The following is a 19,788-nucleotide window of genomic DNA, read 5'->3' on the forward strand; positions in this document are numbered from 1 at the left end:
GTTTCTTTCTATTCTTCCATTCTTTCCTTAAGTCTATCCTTTTTTCAAATCTGTTCTTGTTTTCTAAATCTGAAACTAAACTAACATCTCTCAGTATATTTCCTTTTAGTGTCTAAAAATATATTTAAAAAAAAAAACAATAATAATTTGATATAGTTCTCCTAGACCCTCCTTCTTCTCACTATCCAATAACAACAACAAAAAATTGATAACCAATATTTAAAAAAAACAAAAACTGTATTTCCATTAAAACTAATGTCTCATGTTGCACGCTTTGTGTTTTTGTATTTGTTTGAGTAAGAATTGAAGAAATCAGAGAAAATCGAATTATATATCTATTTTTTTTTTAAATTAAATTATCTAATGCTATTAGTGAATACAATTGTAATTGGAATCCAAAAATTAATTAAATTCTCATTTTGCTACAAATTGGCATTTACAAATACATTACAAATGTATCCCATAAATATAAATAATCACCAATTTGGTGTTTATTTGTATTTATGTGTGTAATATTTTTATTTATCATTCCAAACATTCTCTCCCACACCAAAAGAATCCATTAATTTTCCAAAAAATATTTGAAAAAAGACACAACCTATTGACCATAATCAATTGACGTTTGGTGTTTATTGTGTTTTTTGAATTTGAGTAAGAAAACCAGTCGTAATGTAAACTTTTCTTTCTTATTTAGAAAACTGTGTTACATTTTAAAATATTGCGAATTATTGATTTGTTTTTCAATTTTCCTTTGATTTGCATAAGAAAATCTGTCGATTTTAAATAAATTTGCCGAAAATTATATCTAAGCAATAATATTGAAATTTAAAGGTCCAGATGAAGTAGAATTTCTCTTAGTATAAAAAGTAAGGGCGTGTTTACATTGAAAAAAAAAATCAATTGCCCAATCACAATAATTGTATCCTATCTCACATTCATTGTGATTGATCAATTATCATGGTTAACGGGGATAAAGACGTTTATGTAAACGTACGTTAATAACTAGTAAATAGAGTTGCCAACTACATTTAGGATTCTGCAATAAAGAAATCCATTCAAAATTTATCTGATTATTTTTCTAGCATAAATGGCCCAGCAACTTCTCTATGAGAGAGGAAGACAATTTTTTCCTGTTTTGCAGGAAGTCTCTGAAAAGTAAAGAGATGTCAATCAGCTGATTTGTCAAAACAAAGCAATTTGCCATCAAATAAACAGAACACTTTTTTTTTTAATTAAATAATAGACAAGGAAAAGAAACGAAAAAGGAAAAATTATCAGTTTTTCTAAATTTTGTTTTCTAAAAATAATAATTTCCCGATTTTTTACCCAGAGCTTTAGGGTTTTTTCACTATTTAAGCTAATATCATGTTCACATGGTATGCAATTCAGAAACATTATGGATTGGACGATTTACATACATTTTCCCATTTGAGGTATACTTCTTGTCTAAGAGTTCGAACCTCCACAAAAAAAGAAAAAAAAAATGAATTTTGCGTATAAAAATAATTTTGACATGTGTCATTCTTGTTGTTCCCTCAGCCATATGGCTACAGAGGGTATATATCATTTGATGAGACTAAAACGTGCCTCATCGAAATAGCGGTTTTAGATCCTAGGTCTCTTTGGACCACATCTGTTTCAGGACATTTGGAGTCGCTCTAAGGGTTGTCCGTCCGTCCGTCGCTGTAAGGATTGTCCACGATAACTCTCGAATCCGATTTTGTCCAAGCTTGGTATATCTGGCAAGCTTACAGCTAGTTCGGAGATGGGCAAAAACGGGTCACTCCTTCTCGCCCCTCCCCCAAAAAATTTCAAAATTTGCAAAGAAAATAATTTTTCCCCAACTTTGCAAATCCTAATATTTGCATCAGTGCTAGGTCAGCTGCGAAAATGTACCACCCCATCCAGTACCTCCCCACAAAGGGTCGAAATTTTGAATAATTTTAACTCTTATAAAATGTGATGTAAGTGTCCGATTTTCATCAAATTACTCAGATCACATTTTTTTATTAAGTCATGATCTACCTCCCCCACAAAGGGTCAAAATTTTGAAAAACCAAAACGATCATAAAGTCCGAAATAAGTATCTCGTTCTCTTCATATTTTGCACATCCCAATATTTCTACAAACACAAGATCTACTATGAAGATGGAATATATCGGTCCACTACCTCTGGTACCTCCCCTACAAGAGGTAATGAACCTCATAAAACGCGAAATAAGCGTCAGATTGCATTCAGATTTGGCACATCTCAATATTTCCATCAACACAAGATTTTTCAAAAGATGGTATAGATCGGACCATTTTTTTGATATCTCCCACACAAAGGGTCAACTTTTCGAATAACCAAAACGATCATGAAATCGGAAATAAGCATTCGGTTCTCTTCTAACTGCACACATCACAATAAATTTGTTACTCCAAGGTCTGGTGTGAAGATGAGGTACATCGGTCCACTCCTTCTACTTCATTTATCTCACCCTGTAATTTTTTGAGTCCATATCAATCACCTCTGATGCTTTTCTTCGCGGATTTCTGATTTTGGTGATTTCGATATAACATATTTCTGTAATATTTCTAATACATTTTTGTCATGTCGTCTGCCATCTATTGCCTAATAGAAAAATTATAAGGTCCATATGCCTTTTGTGCAATCTTTATAGTTTTATGTCTTTGTCGTTAGCTAGATATCAAGGCAACTTAATTTGAAATAATAATATCCAGCTCTGCATTTGCTGCCAAATTGGCCTTGTCAAATTTAACTTTACTGAAAACATGTTTCCCATCTCTGATTTGTTTGTATATAAATGTTATATAAATGTTACTATTAAAATAACTAAACAATACCTTCGTTTCTAATTAAATCTCCTATCTAAAATAGTCTGTTAAATAAATACCGTTTTAATTTAGTCAGTTGGCCGAGGTTGTGTTGTATGGCTCTAGAAATGTGTAACAACGCCTTTCCTTTAATGGCCAATGAAGTGACAGCACATAAAACTGCTGCCTACTTTCAGGCGTATACATTGGAACGTTATTTTCTTTTGATTGCATTTATATTTGTAAACAGATAAAGAAACTAAATAAAAAAACTATTAATTAAACAATGTTAAAAGATATAATTTTCGGCAAAATAATAAAAAATACATTGGTCTCTTCCTACAATTGATTGAAGTAAATCTCTTTCTTTTAAATTCCAAAAAAAAAAAGAAATAAAATGGCTTCTTTAAATTATTGATATTTTTTTTTTTGATTTCCACATTCTTTTCTCTTCTTCTACTTCTTGTGTTCGTTCCTTGAATAACTTTTACACGACTTACTCTCTCTTAACCTAACTAATTGTTTAACTAAGTGTCTATACAACTATTAACTTGAATAAAAAAACAACAACTACTACAACAATGATTCTCTATAATAACCATTTCTCTTAAAAAATCTATAATTAAAAAAATAATAATAAATAAATTCTTCTCTATATTACCTTTGTGACTGTGTTGTAGATATTGGTATATGATAATTATTTAAATATATATTTATGAAAATTTGTTCAATTTTGTTTATATTTTTTTGTGAAAAACTAGTTTGTGTAAATCTGTGATAATAATAAAACAATTTAATTTAAAGAGATTATTTTTAAATTAGTTTTAATTTTTATAGTTTCATTGTTTCTTCATATTTCTTTGAATGTTTGGTTGATTTTATCTAGTCACTTAAGTATTGATTTGATTGGTATTGAGAAAAAATTTCATTTTCAAATTATTTCGATTTTGGTTTTTCTTAAGATTTAAGTAAAGAAATGAACATAAGCAAACTACTACCAAAATCCTCCACCCAAGAAAGACAAAAAAAAAAAAAAAAAACAAAGAGGAAAAGTGAAAATAAAGAACATGAGTCGAACTGCAACCAAACAACCAACCATCAAACAGCCAATGTATAAACGCGGTACAGTCTTCCCCCGGAATAGGTATCCCAAATTTGTCGTTTGTAAAAAAAATGGAAATTAAGAGTTGATATTTTTTTATTTGAAAAAAAAAAAAAAACCGATCACACACAATAATATTTTAAACAATATATTTTAATATTAATAATAATATTACCTGTAGGTGGTACTATTTAAGGACGAAGCACCAAAGTGTTCCAGTTATTATGTACAAAGCACTTTTAAAGTCGTAATTTAAAATTTTCGATTTTTTCTCTCTCTCTTTTGTTGATAATTTTTCTATGAAGTCAATATGAAGTAAAAATAACAATTTATAAAAAAAAAAAATTTAATTAAAATAGGACCTCTTGTATAGGATTTCAGTTCCATTTGATTTGAACGCATCTGTATAGATTTGTCTACGAAACGTATTTACCTACATCTAGTTCGATTGTCTCCATTACATTTAAGTTTTGCTCATCTCGTTTGTCTTTTCGTTCCTTTGTTCGTTCTTACTTTCCTTTATTCCTTCTTCCTTTGTTTTGTCAATTTTCCAATAGAGTAACATATTAAGAAGTTAACAATAAATTAGAATTACTTAACAAATTAAATGCGTGGCCAGGCATATTGTACAATGTTTTTTTGTAATTTGCAAAATAATGTTACAATCTGCTTTCAATTCAAATCAATGAATCCTATTTTGAAATATCGTACAAATAATTATCTATTTTCTTTTGCAACTACACTCAAAAAAAAAGCAAAAAAAAAATCAAATAAAAACATAATTTGTTCCTTGTAGTTATGTTCATAGCTCATCTTTTAAAGGCATTCTGCAAATAACTTAACAAAAAAAAAATCTTAAAAATAATTCAGCTAACAGTAAGTTTTTTTTATTTGATGCAATCAAAAAAATCTATGAAAACACCCAAAACTACTCGTGTATGATAAAACAAAATGTTCACCAACCCACTAAAAGCAAAAACAAAAAAAGAGAATATTAGCTCCATTTTCAACAGTCATTCTCACTCCATCAATAACAGGCCATTTATCCATCCACCCATAAACCATTTTAAAGTCTAGTCTCATTTTTCCCCCTTCACCTCTCATAAATTTCTCAGAGAAAAAAAAAATAAACATTAAAGAGAAAAACTCTCTCCCCCCCTCTTTCCATTTCAACTCTCATTTACTCTCACCTATTTAAGTAGTAGTGAGCTTGAAGTTTTATTATTACAAACATATATTTTGTTTTATCATTTATCCATTTTGGTTTCCGTTTTTTTTTTTTGTTATTTTGCATGACGTCTAGAGAATGTATGAAGCCAGGTTATGTGCATGACGAATGCCTTTATTATATATTTACATTTTAAAGTTTCTAGAGATAATTTAATTCTGTACTCAATAATTTAGTAGTGAGATAAAACATATACGAAGCACCGTTGGCATTTCTCTGTTAAATTGTATGAGGATAAAAAATTCACAACAAAAATAAATTTTTTACATTATGGGTATATATAAAAATTGAATATAACACTTAAAAAAAAAAATAATAATAATAAATAAATAAATAAAAAATAAATAAAAAAATAAATAAAATAATGATAATAATAATAATAATAATAATAATAATAATAATAATAATAATAATAATAATAATAATAATAATAATAATAATAATAATAATAATAATAATAATAATAATAATAATAATAATAATAATAACAATAATAATAATGATAATATAATAATAATAATAATAATAATAATAATAATAATAATAATAATAATAATAATAATAATAATAATAATAGTAATAATAATAATAATAGTAATAATAATAATAATAATAATAATAATAATAATAATAATAATAATAATAATAATAATAATAATAATAATAATAATAATAATAATAATAATAATAATAATAATAATAATAGTAATAATAATAATATTAATATTATTAATAATTTTTTGCGGGTTGGGATGGTAAAATGCTTTACACAAAAAAAAAGGCACCTCCTGCCAACCCGGGAAGTACGCCACCTGGGCACCGCTTTCGCGTTACTTCGAGGTGGTTCCCTTTTTAGTGTAGCTCACTCTTTTCATCATTTTACGCCTACGTCCATGCTCTTGTGTCTATTGTGTCTTAGACAGTTGCGTCTTTTCTTTTTTCTCTTTTTTTTTTTTTGATTTTAATACACCTTCGAAAAAAAACTCTTACCATTTCCCAGATTCTCTCACTATATATCACTTTTTCAGTGAAATTTTCGCACGATAATGGGGCATGGACATAAAAACTTCCGTATCCTCGTTTATACAATATGGTGCGACGCATTTTCCCATTTTACGGAATTATTAACGAAAATATGCGTCTCCAGACAGCATTTGCGTCAGGTAGTAATTTACTTCCCCTACTTTCCGTTTGTACCATATCTGAGCGTCGGGAATCAGTGCGTCCATCTGCCTTTGGTGCTGTTCGTACACCTGCGTTGCCGAAACTCAGTTGTCTCTAATTTTATTGCAGATTCCACCTCCGGTTGGATTGGACCCTGCTGTCTCGCGTTGAAGGCCTTTTTTTTCGCTCAAAAGCCTGCAAATCTATACGGACTATTCTGGCTATAACCAAAATTGCATAGATGAATACTGTACGCTATGCTGATGTCACCCGAAATGCGTCTGTTCGTTGCACCGCGAGCAGTTTTCTTGCTCGATTTCGCGTCTCCAGCGTTGATGCCTAGACCTCTGAACCATACAGAAGAATACTATTTATAAATGCCATCAGCATTTTCCTTCTGCTAGGGAGTGGACCGCCTATGTTCGTCATTATTAAGAGTACTTTTTCTTACAGACACGGAAGACACTTCCCTGGTCAGCTCGATCTGCCCACACTCGTCTCTTCTGGGGTCATCAGATGTTTTGTTCTCCTTGGCTTTCGCGTTTTGATGCAGCCGAAATGTGAAACGTGTTGTCCACAGAGCTCGAACCACTTTTGCCCAGTAATATGTTGACACAAATTTCAGTTTATTTTCAATTTAATCATTTTATTATTTAAAAAAGATTCACAAAAAAATTGGGAAACACCAATTCGATTCTGTGGGTCAACAAAACAAAATAATTGTCCTCTCTCTCTTTATGGTGTTGTTGTTTTTACAATGAATGTGCCAATGCGGCTGTGTGCAGTCTATGCCTAGAACATTTTCTTAACAAAGAGACAGAGAGAGAGAGAGGGAGAGTCAGAAACAACAAAACAAAGTCGGCACAATCCACCGCCGTAATTATTGGGGAGTGGACAATGCATTTGCAAGTGTTGCAATGTAGCGTTTTCTTGCATAAATAACTCTTCTTAGTCATAAAATTACAATGACGCACAGTGTTATACATTTTGTTGTTATATTTGAATTTATATATTTATAAATAGCCAAATTTATTAATCAAAAAACAAATTTGTTGTGAATTTTTTTCTTCTGTTTTTAAAATAATTTTAAAAATAATTAAACTACACTTTCTCTGTTAGTAGAGAAATAAATGCTAATTACCCATAAATGTGAGTGTTAATGTTAAACATGTGTTATTGTTGTTTCATTTGATGTGCTAATACAAAACAAAACAGCAAAACAAAGAATGAAAACAAAACAAACAAAGCAAGGCAACTTAAAATTGCAAAGCAAATGATATTAATCAAACAAAAATGTGATAATATTTATAAAAATAAGAATGAAAATTAATAATAATTAAATCACAAATGATGAATGGAATGAATGTTTCTTTATGGGGTAGCAGACTAAAAGTTTCGTAAATAATTTATTTGTTAATATAAAAAATACAACAAAACAAATACAATTTATAAAAAACAACACATTAATTTTAAATATATTATTTATTTCCATTGCATGTTGTAAAGCTTTCAAAAGCTATTTCTGTGTTTTTGCATTTTATGTAATAGCTACTAAAAATTGTTCTTCTCTTGAAAAAAAAAACCAAATTTGCTGCTTTTTTCTATGCTTTTCAGTGTTTGACTATTTTCTCTTTAATAAGTTTTCTTCTTTAATTTTTTCAACATTTTTGCATTACTTCTTAGTTATTTTTCCACCTATTTATTTTCATTCTTTTTAAATATGCTATATTTTGCATTTGTTATTTTTTTTCTTATTTTTTCTTTATTATTTAAATTTTCTATATTTTTTTTTGTTATTTCTATATATCAAAACAAATAAAAATACAAAGTACATGTGTGCCAAAGTGTCCTATACATATTTAAATGTTTTTTTTTTAATTACACATTATTTTCAAACAAACAACAAATTTTAATTTTGCCACTTTTTTTAAATTTCAAAGGAAAAAACTCTCTACCACCACAACAAAACCACTCCCAAGCAACACTCAAACCAAATTCTATTTTTTATGCTGAACTCCACACCAATACATTCACAACATACACCCACACGTGCGCAAATCTAAAATGCTTTTATTATTAACTAATTCGCCTTTAACTTACATACACATGTCAAACACACATTAACTTATATTCAATGATATTTATTACATTTTTTCGAACATCTGCAAATCCTTCAAATTGTCCTAGAAGGATGTTATTTTAAAAATATATAAATTTGTATTAAATTTATTATTAAACGAAAATTAATGTTTAACAGCAAGTACCTGCTACTTCGTCAACGAAAAGTCCAACTTAAAATTTTAGATTCATTCCAACAGCTCGTGTTAGACTTTTTTGGTACTTAAAACTCAGAATTTGTTTATTTTTTTTTATTAAAACTTTATACATCGTAGTGAAATTTACAGACTTTCAAAGTTTTATATAATATTCAACTTTTTTCCTTTTTTGAATAATAGAAAATGTTTACCTTTTTTATCAAAAATTCTGCAAAATCTTTAATTTTGAAGTTTACAGAGGAATAAATTCGTAAAACCATTGCAGAATGGACTCAAATCCAATTTTTCTCTCCAGAACTATTTCATCGTTTCAATATGTAAACCCAAGAAGCCAACACTGACCTCAATATCAAATTTGAGGATTCCCGCACTATACTTTCATTCAATGCCAAATTTAGTACCACTTAGTACTTTTTATACAATATATCTATTCCAGATACCAACAGTGATCTCAACATAAAATTTGAGGATTCCAGCCCTATTTCTTCACCCAATGCCCAATTTAGTACCTCTTAGTACTTTTCGTACAATTATAGTATACCTTTCCAAACCCATTTCCATATCTCAACCACAAACACTAACAGGGACATCCATATAAAAATTCGGGATTCCAACTTTATCCCTTCACCCAATACCAAAGTTAGTACCATATAGTACTTTTCGTACCATTATGGTACACATTTTCAATACCACCTCCATATCTCAATTCCAGGTAACAACGGAGACCTCAATATCAAATATGAGGATTTCGGCCCATTCCATCCAACCAATAAAGAATTTAGTACCATTTAGTACTTTTCGTACAAGTATAGGACGCATTTTCAAATCACCGCCAAATTAAAAAAAAAAAACAGAAACCATCAGTAATCTAAATATCAAATTTCAGAACTTTATTTCTATCCCCTCATCCAATACCAAATATAGTATAGTATATTCCGTACTTTTCGTACAATTATAGTACTAATTTCCGAAACCACCTTCATATGTCCAGACTACATCCGAACAGCGGCTCTAATACCACATTTCAAGCACTATATGTTCACCCAATACCTAATTGTACGAAATATAGTACCATTTAGTACTTTTCGGGTATTTGTGGTACACATTTCCAAAATCACCTCTTTATCACAAACCTACTACCAACAGGAACCCCAATACAAAATTTGAAAAATCCGTTCACCCTAGACCAAACTGTTCTAAATTTAGTACCATTTAGTACTTTTGGTACAATTATGGTATATATTTCCTAAACCACTTCCATATGTCCAGGCTACACCGGAACAGCGACCCTAAAATCACATTTCAGATTTCAAGCACTATCTGTTCATCCAATACCCAATTGTACCAATTTTAGTACTCTCTAGTACTTTTCGCGCACTTGTGGTACAGATTTCCAAAACCACCTCTTTATCACAAACCTACCACCAACAGGGACCTCAACACAAAATTTGAAAAATTCCAGTTTCATCCGTTCACCCTAAAACAAATTGTTCCAAATATAGTACTATTTAGTACATTTCGTGATATTGTGGTACACATTTCCAAAATTACCCTAATACAAGTTTTCAAAATTTCAGCTCCATCGGTTCTTCTTAAACCAAACTGTTCGAAATTTAGTACCATTTAGTACAGTTCGTACAATTATGATACATTTTTCCAAAACCATCTCCATATGTTCAGGCTACACCTGAGCAGTGACTATCAGCAACAGGGACCCTAATACAAGTTTGCAAAATTCCTAAACCAAACTGTTTCAAATTTAGTACCATTTCGTACATATATAAACTCCATATATAAAACTTACTTTCCAACTTTGATTCCCATACCAAATGTCAAGTTTTTAGCTCTATCCGTTTACATAATAGCAAATGGTGCCATTTTACAAATTTAGTACCATTTTGGAACTTTTCGCAAGCTTAAAGTACGAACGAACCATAAACCCTTTGGTACATCTGTCCTGAACTCCATCAGTGACTCTCATACCAAATTTTTGAATTCCAGCTCATTCCATTTGTCCAATACAGGGTATTAAATTTTTAGTACATTTTAGTACCCTTTTAGAACGAATTTCCAAAAACCTAACCTTATCACACGACTACGCTCTAAGATTGACCCTCGTTCAAAATTTCAAGATTCTAGCTTTAGCCGTTTCGTCTGGACGTTGATTCTCGGTCAGTCAGTCATTTCACTACACTTTTAGAAGTTATGTTGAGCGCTATTTATGTCTACGAAATGTGGATTTTTGGTGATCGTTAAAATATTTGAATCAAAATAATTGTATCCGAAACCTACGAAGGGTAAGGGTCCTAGGGCCTCAGAAATTCACTCGGTATCAAAACTAAGATCTATATTACGTATTATTAATCAATGATGACCCAAAACTTGAAATGAAACCCCTGCGTATGAGTGTTATATAATATATAACATTTATGAAATCACTCATACGTTTTGGAAACTGGTGTACTGAACTCCATTTGTGAGTACATTATTGCAAACATTTAAATGCATTTCGAAGATTTTGAAGTGTAATGAATATCATTGAATGTAAACATTTTGTATTTATTTTCATTTTGAACATAAAAATGTCACCTGCCAAGCAACATCGACACATAACTATCCAACCAAGCCACAAATACAAAAATTAATTTAAAATAATATTTAAACAAACGCTTCGAATCATTTTATGCTCATTTTTGTCGCTTTCCAAAAAAATCAATAAAAATAAAATATGTTCCTTTTTTCTTTTACATTTTTTTAACCATCCCATTTAGAGTTAAGTTATGTGGTTTTGATTTTTCAAAACATTTCTAAATGAACAGCATATCATTGCAAGAAACTAATATACTGTTTTTTCTTTTTCCCAATTTTCCAAATTTCTTCAACACAAATACCATATTGTGTTGATTAAAAAAAAAAAATAAAATAAATGCTGGAAAATCACCAATGGAACGAATTCGAAATATGGCCATCCTCAGACACATTGTGGTGTGCGGCCACATAACATACGAATCGGTGTCACATTTTCTAAAGGATTTTCTCCACGAAGATCGAGAAGATGTCGATGTGGAAGTAGTATTTTTACATCGGTAAGTATGCATACATTTATTTTGATTCCGATTTTTTGTTTAATTTTTAATTTAAGATCTAATTATAAAAATATTTATTGTTAACTTGAATATGTATATAAGTGGAACAAATTGTAAGGAATGGAAAAAAGGTAGCTTTGGAGAATATTTTTTTCATGAATTGCTTTAATTTTATTTTAAATCTAAGGAAAAAATGTACTAATGGAAGAAAAAATTCTTTATTTTTTTTTTTTTTAATTTTCCTGGAAGCCGGTGCAGTTATTAAATCATTAAAAATAATTAATATTTAAAAACTGCCGCAAATTAAAGTGCTTGTGGGTAATCTAAAATTTAGTACTAATTAGTACTTTTCGTACAAATATGGGACGAATTTTCAAACTACTTCAAAATCTCAAACACATGCACCATCAGTAATATAACAATCAAATTTCAGAATTGTACCTAATATAGTACAATTCAGTACTTTTCATACATTTAGAGTACATATTTTCGAAACCGAAACTATGTGTCCAGACTGCACAGGAACAGCGATCCCAATACCAAATTTTAGATTTCAAGTACTATTTCTTCACACAATACCACATTGCATTAAATATAATACTATTGAGTACTTTTCGTACAGATAGAGGGCGCATTTCCAAACTACTACCAAATCTCAAATACAGACACCATCAGTAATCTAAATATCAAATTTCAGAATTTTATCTCTATTCCTTCAACCACGACCAAATTTCGTACTATTTAGTGTTTTTGTGCAAATATAGTACACATTTCCGATACTTCCTCCTTGTGAGGATTCCGGCCCTATCCCTTCACTCAATATCAAATTTAGTACCATTAAGTACTTTTCATATAAATATAAGATTAATTTCTAAACCACTGCCAAATCCCAAACACGGACACCATGGGTAATCTAAATGCCAAATTTCAAAATGTTATCTTTATCCCTTTACCTAATATCAAATATAAAAGTACCATTCGGTACCGATCGTACAATTTCTGAAACCACCTCCAAATGTCCTGACTGCGCATGACAAGCGACCCTAATACCAAATTTCAGACTTCAAGCTCTATTTGTTCACCCAATCCGAATTGTACCATTTCGTACTTTTTGTGCAGTTTTGGTACACATTTTGAAAACCATTTCGTTTTAATTCTCAAATCTGCCGCCAACAGGGATTCCAATACCAAAACTTCGAAATATCAGCTCCATCCGTACATCCTAAACTAAATTTGGTACTATTTAGTACAGTTGGCAAACTTAATACACATTTTCAAAACCACCTTCACATATCAAACTAGCTTTCCAACCTTGATTTTCACACGGAACTTAAAGTTGTAGCTCCATCCGTTCACGAAACAGCAAATGGTACCATTTTCGAAATTTAGTACCATTTTAGAACTTTTCGTAACCTTTCCAAAAAAAAAGAAAAAAAAAACATTTCATCCATACTGCCCTCCAACAGTAACTCATTCAAAATTTCAAATTCTAGAATTAAAAAAAAAATTAATTCTAGCTCATTTCGTTACTTTTCGTATTCTTTTACGAATTCTTGTACGAATTTCCAAAAACCCAACCTTATCACTCTCCTACGCACCAAGACTGGTCTTCGTGCAAAACGTTTAAGATTCTAGCTGAAGCTCTTTCGTCTGGGCTTTGATTCTCTGTTAGTCAGTTTTTTTTTTTTTTCAAAATTTTTACAAAATTTGAAAGGAAAAGGAAGGGTGGACCTAAAATATTTCGAATTAAATTTGAGAAAGTTTAAGTAAATTCTGCAAGAGAGCTTAAATCGTTCTAATATCAACGCCTAATGGTATGCTATTGGAATTATGATTTGATTCCAATTGTAAAATAATTGTCATGCATTCTACCATGAATGTAGCTTCATTTCAATAAAGCATATCCAGCTCTGAATTTTCTACAATCTCCATGTCAAATAGGGAATTTTTCAGAGTTGCAAATGAAATGTTTCGAATTACAACCCAAATGATTTGAATTACATTTAAGAAAGGTTTAGTAGATTCTGCAGCAGATTTTATTTCATTTAAATTTCAACGCCTTGAGGTATGCTAACAAATATATGATTCGATTCCAAAAAATTGTAATAATTGTGATGGTAGAATTAAGAAGGTAACCTCATTTTGAAATGACATATCCAGCACTGCATTTTCTCTAATTTAACTTGTCATATTTAACGGCAAACAAAACAGTTTTCCATCTCTGTCTGTCTCACAATAAATTTATGAATATACCTTTTGAAAATGACATGTTGTCAAATGCATTATTGGAGGTTATTGGAGGTTACCTTATTAATTCTACCATGATATGTACATTCGTGGCGCATTTAAATGTATTGGAAACTTTCAACGTAAATTTTTAAAAACTCCATCTCAATTTTGCATTTCAGTGTCAGTGGGGATATTTTATTAAAGTTCTTGCTATAGATGTTATATATATATAAATATATATTTATTTATATATATATATATATATATATATATATATATATATATATATATATATATATATATATATATATATATATATATATATATATATATATATATATATATATATATATATATTAAATTATTAAAATTAATTTTAAATTATTAATATTGAAATATTGAAATTAAAAAAATAAATAAATAAATAAAATAAAAAAATTATTAAAAAGCAAAAAAAAATAAAAATAAAATATAAAATTCTCACATCCAGTATATAAAAATCAGCTGCAAATATTAACTATCTTCCCCTGAAATTTCTCTCATTCCAAGCAATTTGTTCCACTTAATTTGAAACCTCTTTTGTAAAACATAATTTTTAATATTAACAATTATATATACTTAATGTTAAAAAATAAAATTTTTATTACACAAATATTTATTTGAAAATTGTAATATTAAAAAAAAAAATAAATGTAAGAATAAATGAAAATAGTTTTAAGTATTTATTTTCCAAAAATGTGTAAATCTTTTTTTAAACTAATGTTATAATTTATTTTTGTTCTAAAACTACAATTAAGTTTAGCTTTTAAGCCAAGAAACCCCAACTTAATGCCATTTAATTTTCTCAAATAATTTCTGGAATTTTGTGTTACAAAATCTGTATTTTATTTTTTTAAATTCTATGGAAAATGGAAAATGTCATAATATGTGTTTAATTTATTTTGAAAACTCAAAACTTGAAACAATTACTGAATCAAATAGCAAGGAGCCTGATCTGGAACTAGAAGGATTATTGAAGCGCCATTATACAACCGTGGCGTTTTTTCAGGGAACCATGATGAATGCCGTCGATTTGGAACGAGTCAAGGTACACAACACCACCAATCAGCAAAAAAAAAAAAAAAAAACAAATCAGACTCAAATGCAAAAAAAGATAAACTTGAAAAAAACAAAAAGAAAGGAAAAAACATAATTTTTGACCACTTTATCACCACAATACCAAAACCACCCAAAAATACCACCACAGAACATAGATCCAAAAAAGAAACAAAAATTACGTGAATGTATGATTATTCCTTAAAAGAAAAAGAAAATATTGTTTTCTCTAAAAAGACCCCAAAAGAGACCATCAATCAAAGCCCCCTCTCCTTTTTGTTTTCTTCTACCGAAATTTGCAATGAAACTCAATTAAAGATTAGACAAAAAAATGCAACCTTTCACATCAACTCAAATTTTTAGCAGTCAGGCGTAACGAAAATCATTTTCTTTGCATCTGTTCCTTGATTTGGTTTTTCAGTTGGAAAAAGTTTCACCGGAAAAATAGCTATTTTCTTTTCTTGCAAAATTCAGCAAAACCCAAATGTAAATGAATGAAACTTTGCCTGGCATTTGAAATTGCACTCCCACAATCCATTTCGCTGATGAAAAGGCTTGAGCAAGCTGTTCTAAAACAAAAACAGAAATGAAAGCTGGAAGACAAATTTATCACTGCCGTGCAAATCTTTTTAGTTTTCTTTATTTTATTCCAATACTGGCTTTTTTTCTCCCCATCAAGTCATTAGTTTATGCGTTTCGGTCTTGGCGCCCAATGCAAACAACATTGTTAGGAAATGTTTTATATCTCTCCAAGTATGTCCTTGTTATGCGGGCTTTGGGTGGAGGGCCAGGTCAGGAGTTATTGAAATTGTCGAAATATTGAAAATTAAAAATATTGAAATTAGAAAGAAAAAAAAAATAAATAAAGTAAAAAAAAATTAAAATTTTGAAAAAAAGCAAAATAAAATGTAAATGAAATAAAATTAAAAATATAATTATAATTATAGTAAATAATAATAATATTAATAATAATAATAATAATAATAATAATAATAATAATAATAATAATAATAATAATAATAATAATAATAATAATAATAATACTAATAATAATAATAATAATAATAATAATAATAATAATAATAATAATAATAATAATAATAATAATTAATTAATAATAATAATAATAATAATAATAATAATAATAATAATATAATAATAATAATAATAATAATAATAATAATAATAATAATAATATAATAATAATAATAATAATAATAATAATAATAATAATAATAATAATAATAATAATATAATAATAATAATAATAATAATAATAATAATAATAATAATAATAATATAATACTAATAATAATAATAATAATAATAATAATAATAATAATAATAATAATAATAATAATATAATAATAATAATAATAATAATAATAATAATAATAATAATAATAATAATAATAATAATAATAATAATAATAATAATAATAATAGTAATAATAATAATAATAATAATAATATAATAATAATAATAATTAAATTAATATAATAATAATAATAATTAATAATAATAATAATAATATAATAATAATAATAATAATAATAATAATAATAATAATAATAATAATAATAATAATAATAATAATAATAATAATAATAATAATAATAATATAATAATAATAATAATAATACTAATAATAATATAATAATAATAATAATAATAATAATAATAATTATTATTATTATATTATAATATTAATAACAATAATAATAATAATAATAACAATAATAATTAATAATTTTTCTATAAAGTGATGAATAAAAAAATTGCATATCCCTGCCTAAGATCCAGAAATTTATGAATATTGACCCAAAATGACTGAATTGCCCATCCACCCCAAGTTCTGCTGGATTGTTGATTTTTCATTTTTGGGCAAATTTTGAAATATTTTTTGCCAAAAAAGTTAATTTTCATTTTATTTTAGGATGTTTAATTTTCAGTTGATTTCTCTTTTTAGTACCTTTTTTGTTATTTTTCGTTCCTTTTTTTTTTTTTGTTTTGTTTTCATCATCAAATGGAAACTATGTGCTTTGGATCAAGTTATCAATGCTTCAATGGAATGACATTTATTAGTAATATACATATATATATTTTTTGAAAACTTTTACTTAGACATTATATATTAGATTGAAATCACTACTCTATCTACTTTTTCGTAATTTCTATACATAGGCAACTGCTTTAAAACCAAAAAAAAAAAACAATTTATTTTCAATTTTATATTCAATTTATTTCAATTCTAAGTAGAAAATTTATATTTTTTTTTTTATAAAAAAACTACTTCTTTAATAATTTAGGTTTTGAAAAAAATTAAAATTGTAAAATTTTTCCAATATTAATTAATATACCTTATGTAAAAAAAAAGAAGCACAAATATTTATGTATTTCGAAAAACATATTTTTTATGGAATTTTGAAAATTTATTTTTAATGCTATTTCGAAACTTTGTATATATGGTAAATTAAGTTTGTTTATTTATTTTCTAAGTAGATCACTTCAAATTTGTATGAGAAACCTACTTCTCTTAGATAATACTAAACTCCTAATTTATAAGTCTATTCGAAACTAAAACAGACCTTAAAAAATAATTAAGCTGGAGGGTCAATAGCAAGCCCGTGGAAGGCAGTACTAAAAATTACTCTGATATTTGATTAAACCTATCACTGGTTAATTTCAACATTTTTGCTACCATCCATGGTTCTTCTATTGGCCCTCCATCTTAACTTTGTTTCAAAGCCATTGAATTGAGCAAAAAAAATTTATTTTCTACAAACTCTTTTCAATAACCACCTCAAAAATCAAAAAAACTCGTCTAAATTCCCTGCCATCATCACAACCAACCAATCAACAAACAAAAATTCCGAAACCGAAAAAAAATCTTTATTTTTAAATTGGACCACATCCACAAATACAACCATTGGTAAATCGAAACAAAACCAAAAATAAAAAAATTCCAAAGAAAACCACCCGATTTGGAACTAGAAGGTTTATTCAAACGCCATTTTACCACAGTGGAATTTTTCCAAGGCACCATTATGAATCCCATCGATCTACAAAGGGTTAAGGTAATACAATTTCCGTTTTGCATTTTGTCCACATGACATTTTGGTTTTATTTTTCTCTCATCCTTTTCTTTTCGTTCAATTACTCATTCATTCATCGATAACATTACTCTCTGTGTGTTCTTCACCTGTGTACAAGTACTACTTCTACTACTAAAACAAAGAAACAAAATAAGAAGAAAAAGACAAAAAAAAACCTATTTACTGAAAATGCATATTAATATTGTTAAGAAACCATAAATGTTGTTTAAATGTCAATAATGTGTAACTATAAACATTTTCACTCACCATATATCTCTCTCTCTCTCTAAACTATACATACTATACTCTCTCAATAACTTACTTACTCTACTCTCAAACTAATGGTGGAACAAACAAGATGGCAAGAGAGTAATGCAAAAGTCTTAGGTTATCGAAAAACCTCTCACATTGAAAAAGAGAAATATGCCATTTAATTATTTTTAATTGAATATCAATTTTTAATAAAAAAAATTCTTAAATTTGTATAAAAATACATAAATAAAAATCAACTTGGATTTCTTGATATTTAATGTTGTGAGAAAAACTACAACAATGTTCCAATATCGAAGGAAGTTCTTAATTCCCTTATAACAGAGATCACAAAGAGAATTAAAATAAAATGAACTGAACATTTACAAAAGAGGGTAAATTCAGAAGAGAAGTTCCATTATAATTAAGCAGCGCTCCAGAATACAAAAGTTTTCATATAATTTTACCATTTTTGTTACATATTTTCAAACATGTTTTTAAAAATTATTAATGAAGTAAATAATAAAAAATAAATAATTTTATATATAATAATTTTAAAATATTAATTTTTTCAATTTTTAACAAACACTGATTTTTAAGTTTAGTTAAATTGAACTACTGAGCGAGCTCTTGCTCTTGAGCTGCCCTAAAACTATTCCACGATGACTTTTGCATTTTCCAGCCTCTCTCTTGTTTTTTGTACCATTTTCTGTACACCGTCCCTATGCACATGTGATTGATCGACAAGTAAAGCTGTTTGGCGATATATCAATTTTTGTTGTCATTTTTCCCATTATTTTTTCAGACAAAATAGGAAAAGTTATAAAACAAAACTTATCTTGAAATTATTGAATTTCCCTAACAGCTTAGGAAACAAAATAATCTTTTGTCCTTGTATTTAGAGACTTATTTGCACCGTCGACCCTTCCGAAGCAATTTGACAATATTGACCAATTCGTACCTGACCTAAGACTGATATTAAACATCATAAATATTACAACGTGCCAGATTTAGACTATATCGACTACTTCCTATACTTGGAAATATCCCTGAGTTAATAGATATAGCGGACCGAAAGAATCCATTTCATACATCAATTAATAAAGATATAAAACCAGTATAGAAAGTCTTAAAGTCGGGCGGGGCCGACTTTATGATACCCTACACCACTTTGCTAATTTAGTAGAGCTCCGCATAACAATTAAAATTTTTTATGGGAGAATTCAATCATACACGCTATGATTATAATTTAAAGTTCAAAGAAATATTCATGCCGAAGCATTCGGACTTGTATTGCCCATTTGGTGCACAATTAATTTGAAATAGGATAATAATATATATGGGAGCTTCCAAATCGGAACCGATCTCGATAAATGTTTCCCTGAATATCGTTGTTACGATGCACTCCGGCTGTGAGTAACAAATATAACAAATCGGATGAACATT

General features: G+C 28.1%; 1 protein-coding gene across 34 annotated transcripts in view; it reads left to right on the top strand.

The window, feature by feature from the left end:
• LOC101896394 (calcium-activated potassium channel slowpoke) overlaps nucleotides 1-19,788 on the top strand; it is a 200,434-nt gene that overhangs the window by 100,429 nt on the left and 80,217 nt on the right. For 27 of the 34 annotated variants that reach the window (XM_020036250.2, XM_020036248.2, XM_011293616.3 and 24 more), the window contains exons 8-9: nucleotides 11,563-11,673; nucleotides 17,970-18,075. In XM_020036250.2, the coding sequence (XP_019891809.1) occupies nucleotides 11,563-11,673; nucleotides 17,970-18,075 (217 nt within the window). Of the gene's footprint in view, nucleotides 1-11,562; nucleotides 11,674-14,883; nucleotides 14,990-17,969; nucleotides 18,076-19,788 lie in introns of all 34 variants that reach the window. The other 7 variants (XM_059125405.1, XM_059125406.1, XM_011293618.3 and 4 more) reach the window with 1 other exon arrangement.

Source organism: Musca domestica, unplaced genomic scaffold (assembly GCF_030504385.1).
Source record: "Musca domestica strain aabys unplaced genomic scaffold, Musca_domestica.polishedcontigs.V.1.1 33, whole genome shotgun sequence".
Taxonomy (NCBI): domain Eukaryota; kingdom Metazoa; phylum Arthropoda; class Insecta; order Diptera; family Muscidae; genus Musca; species Musca domestica.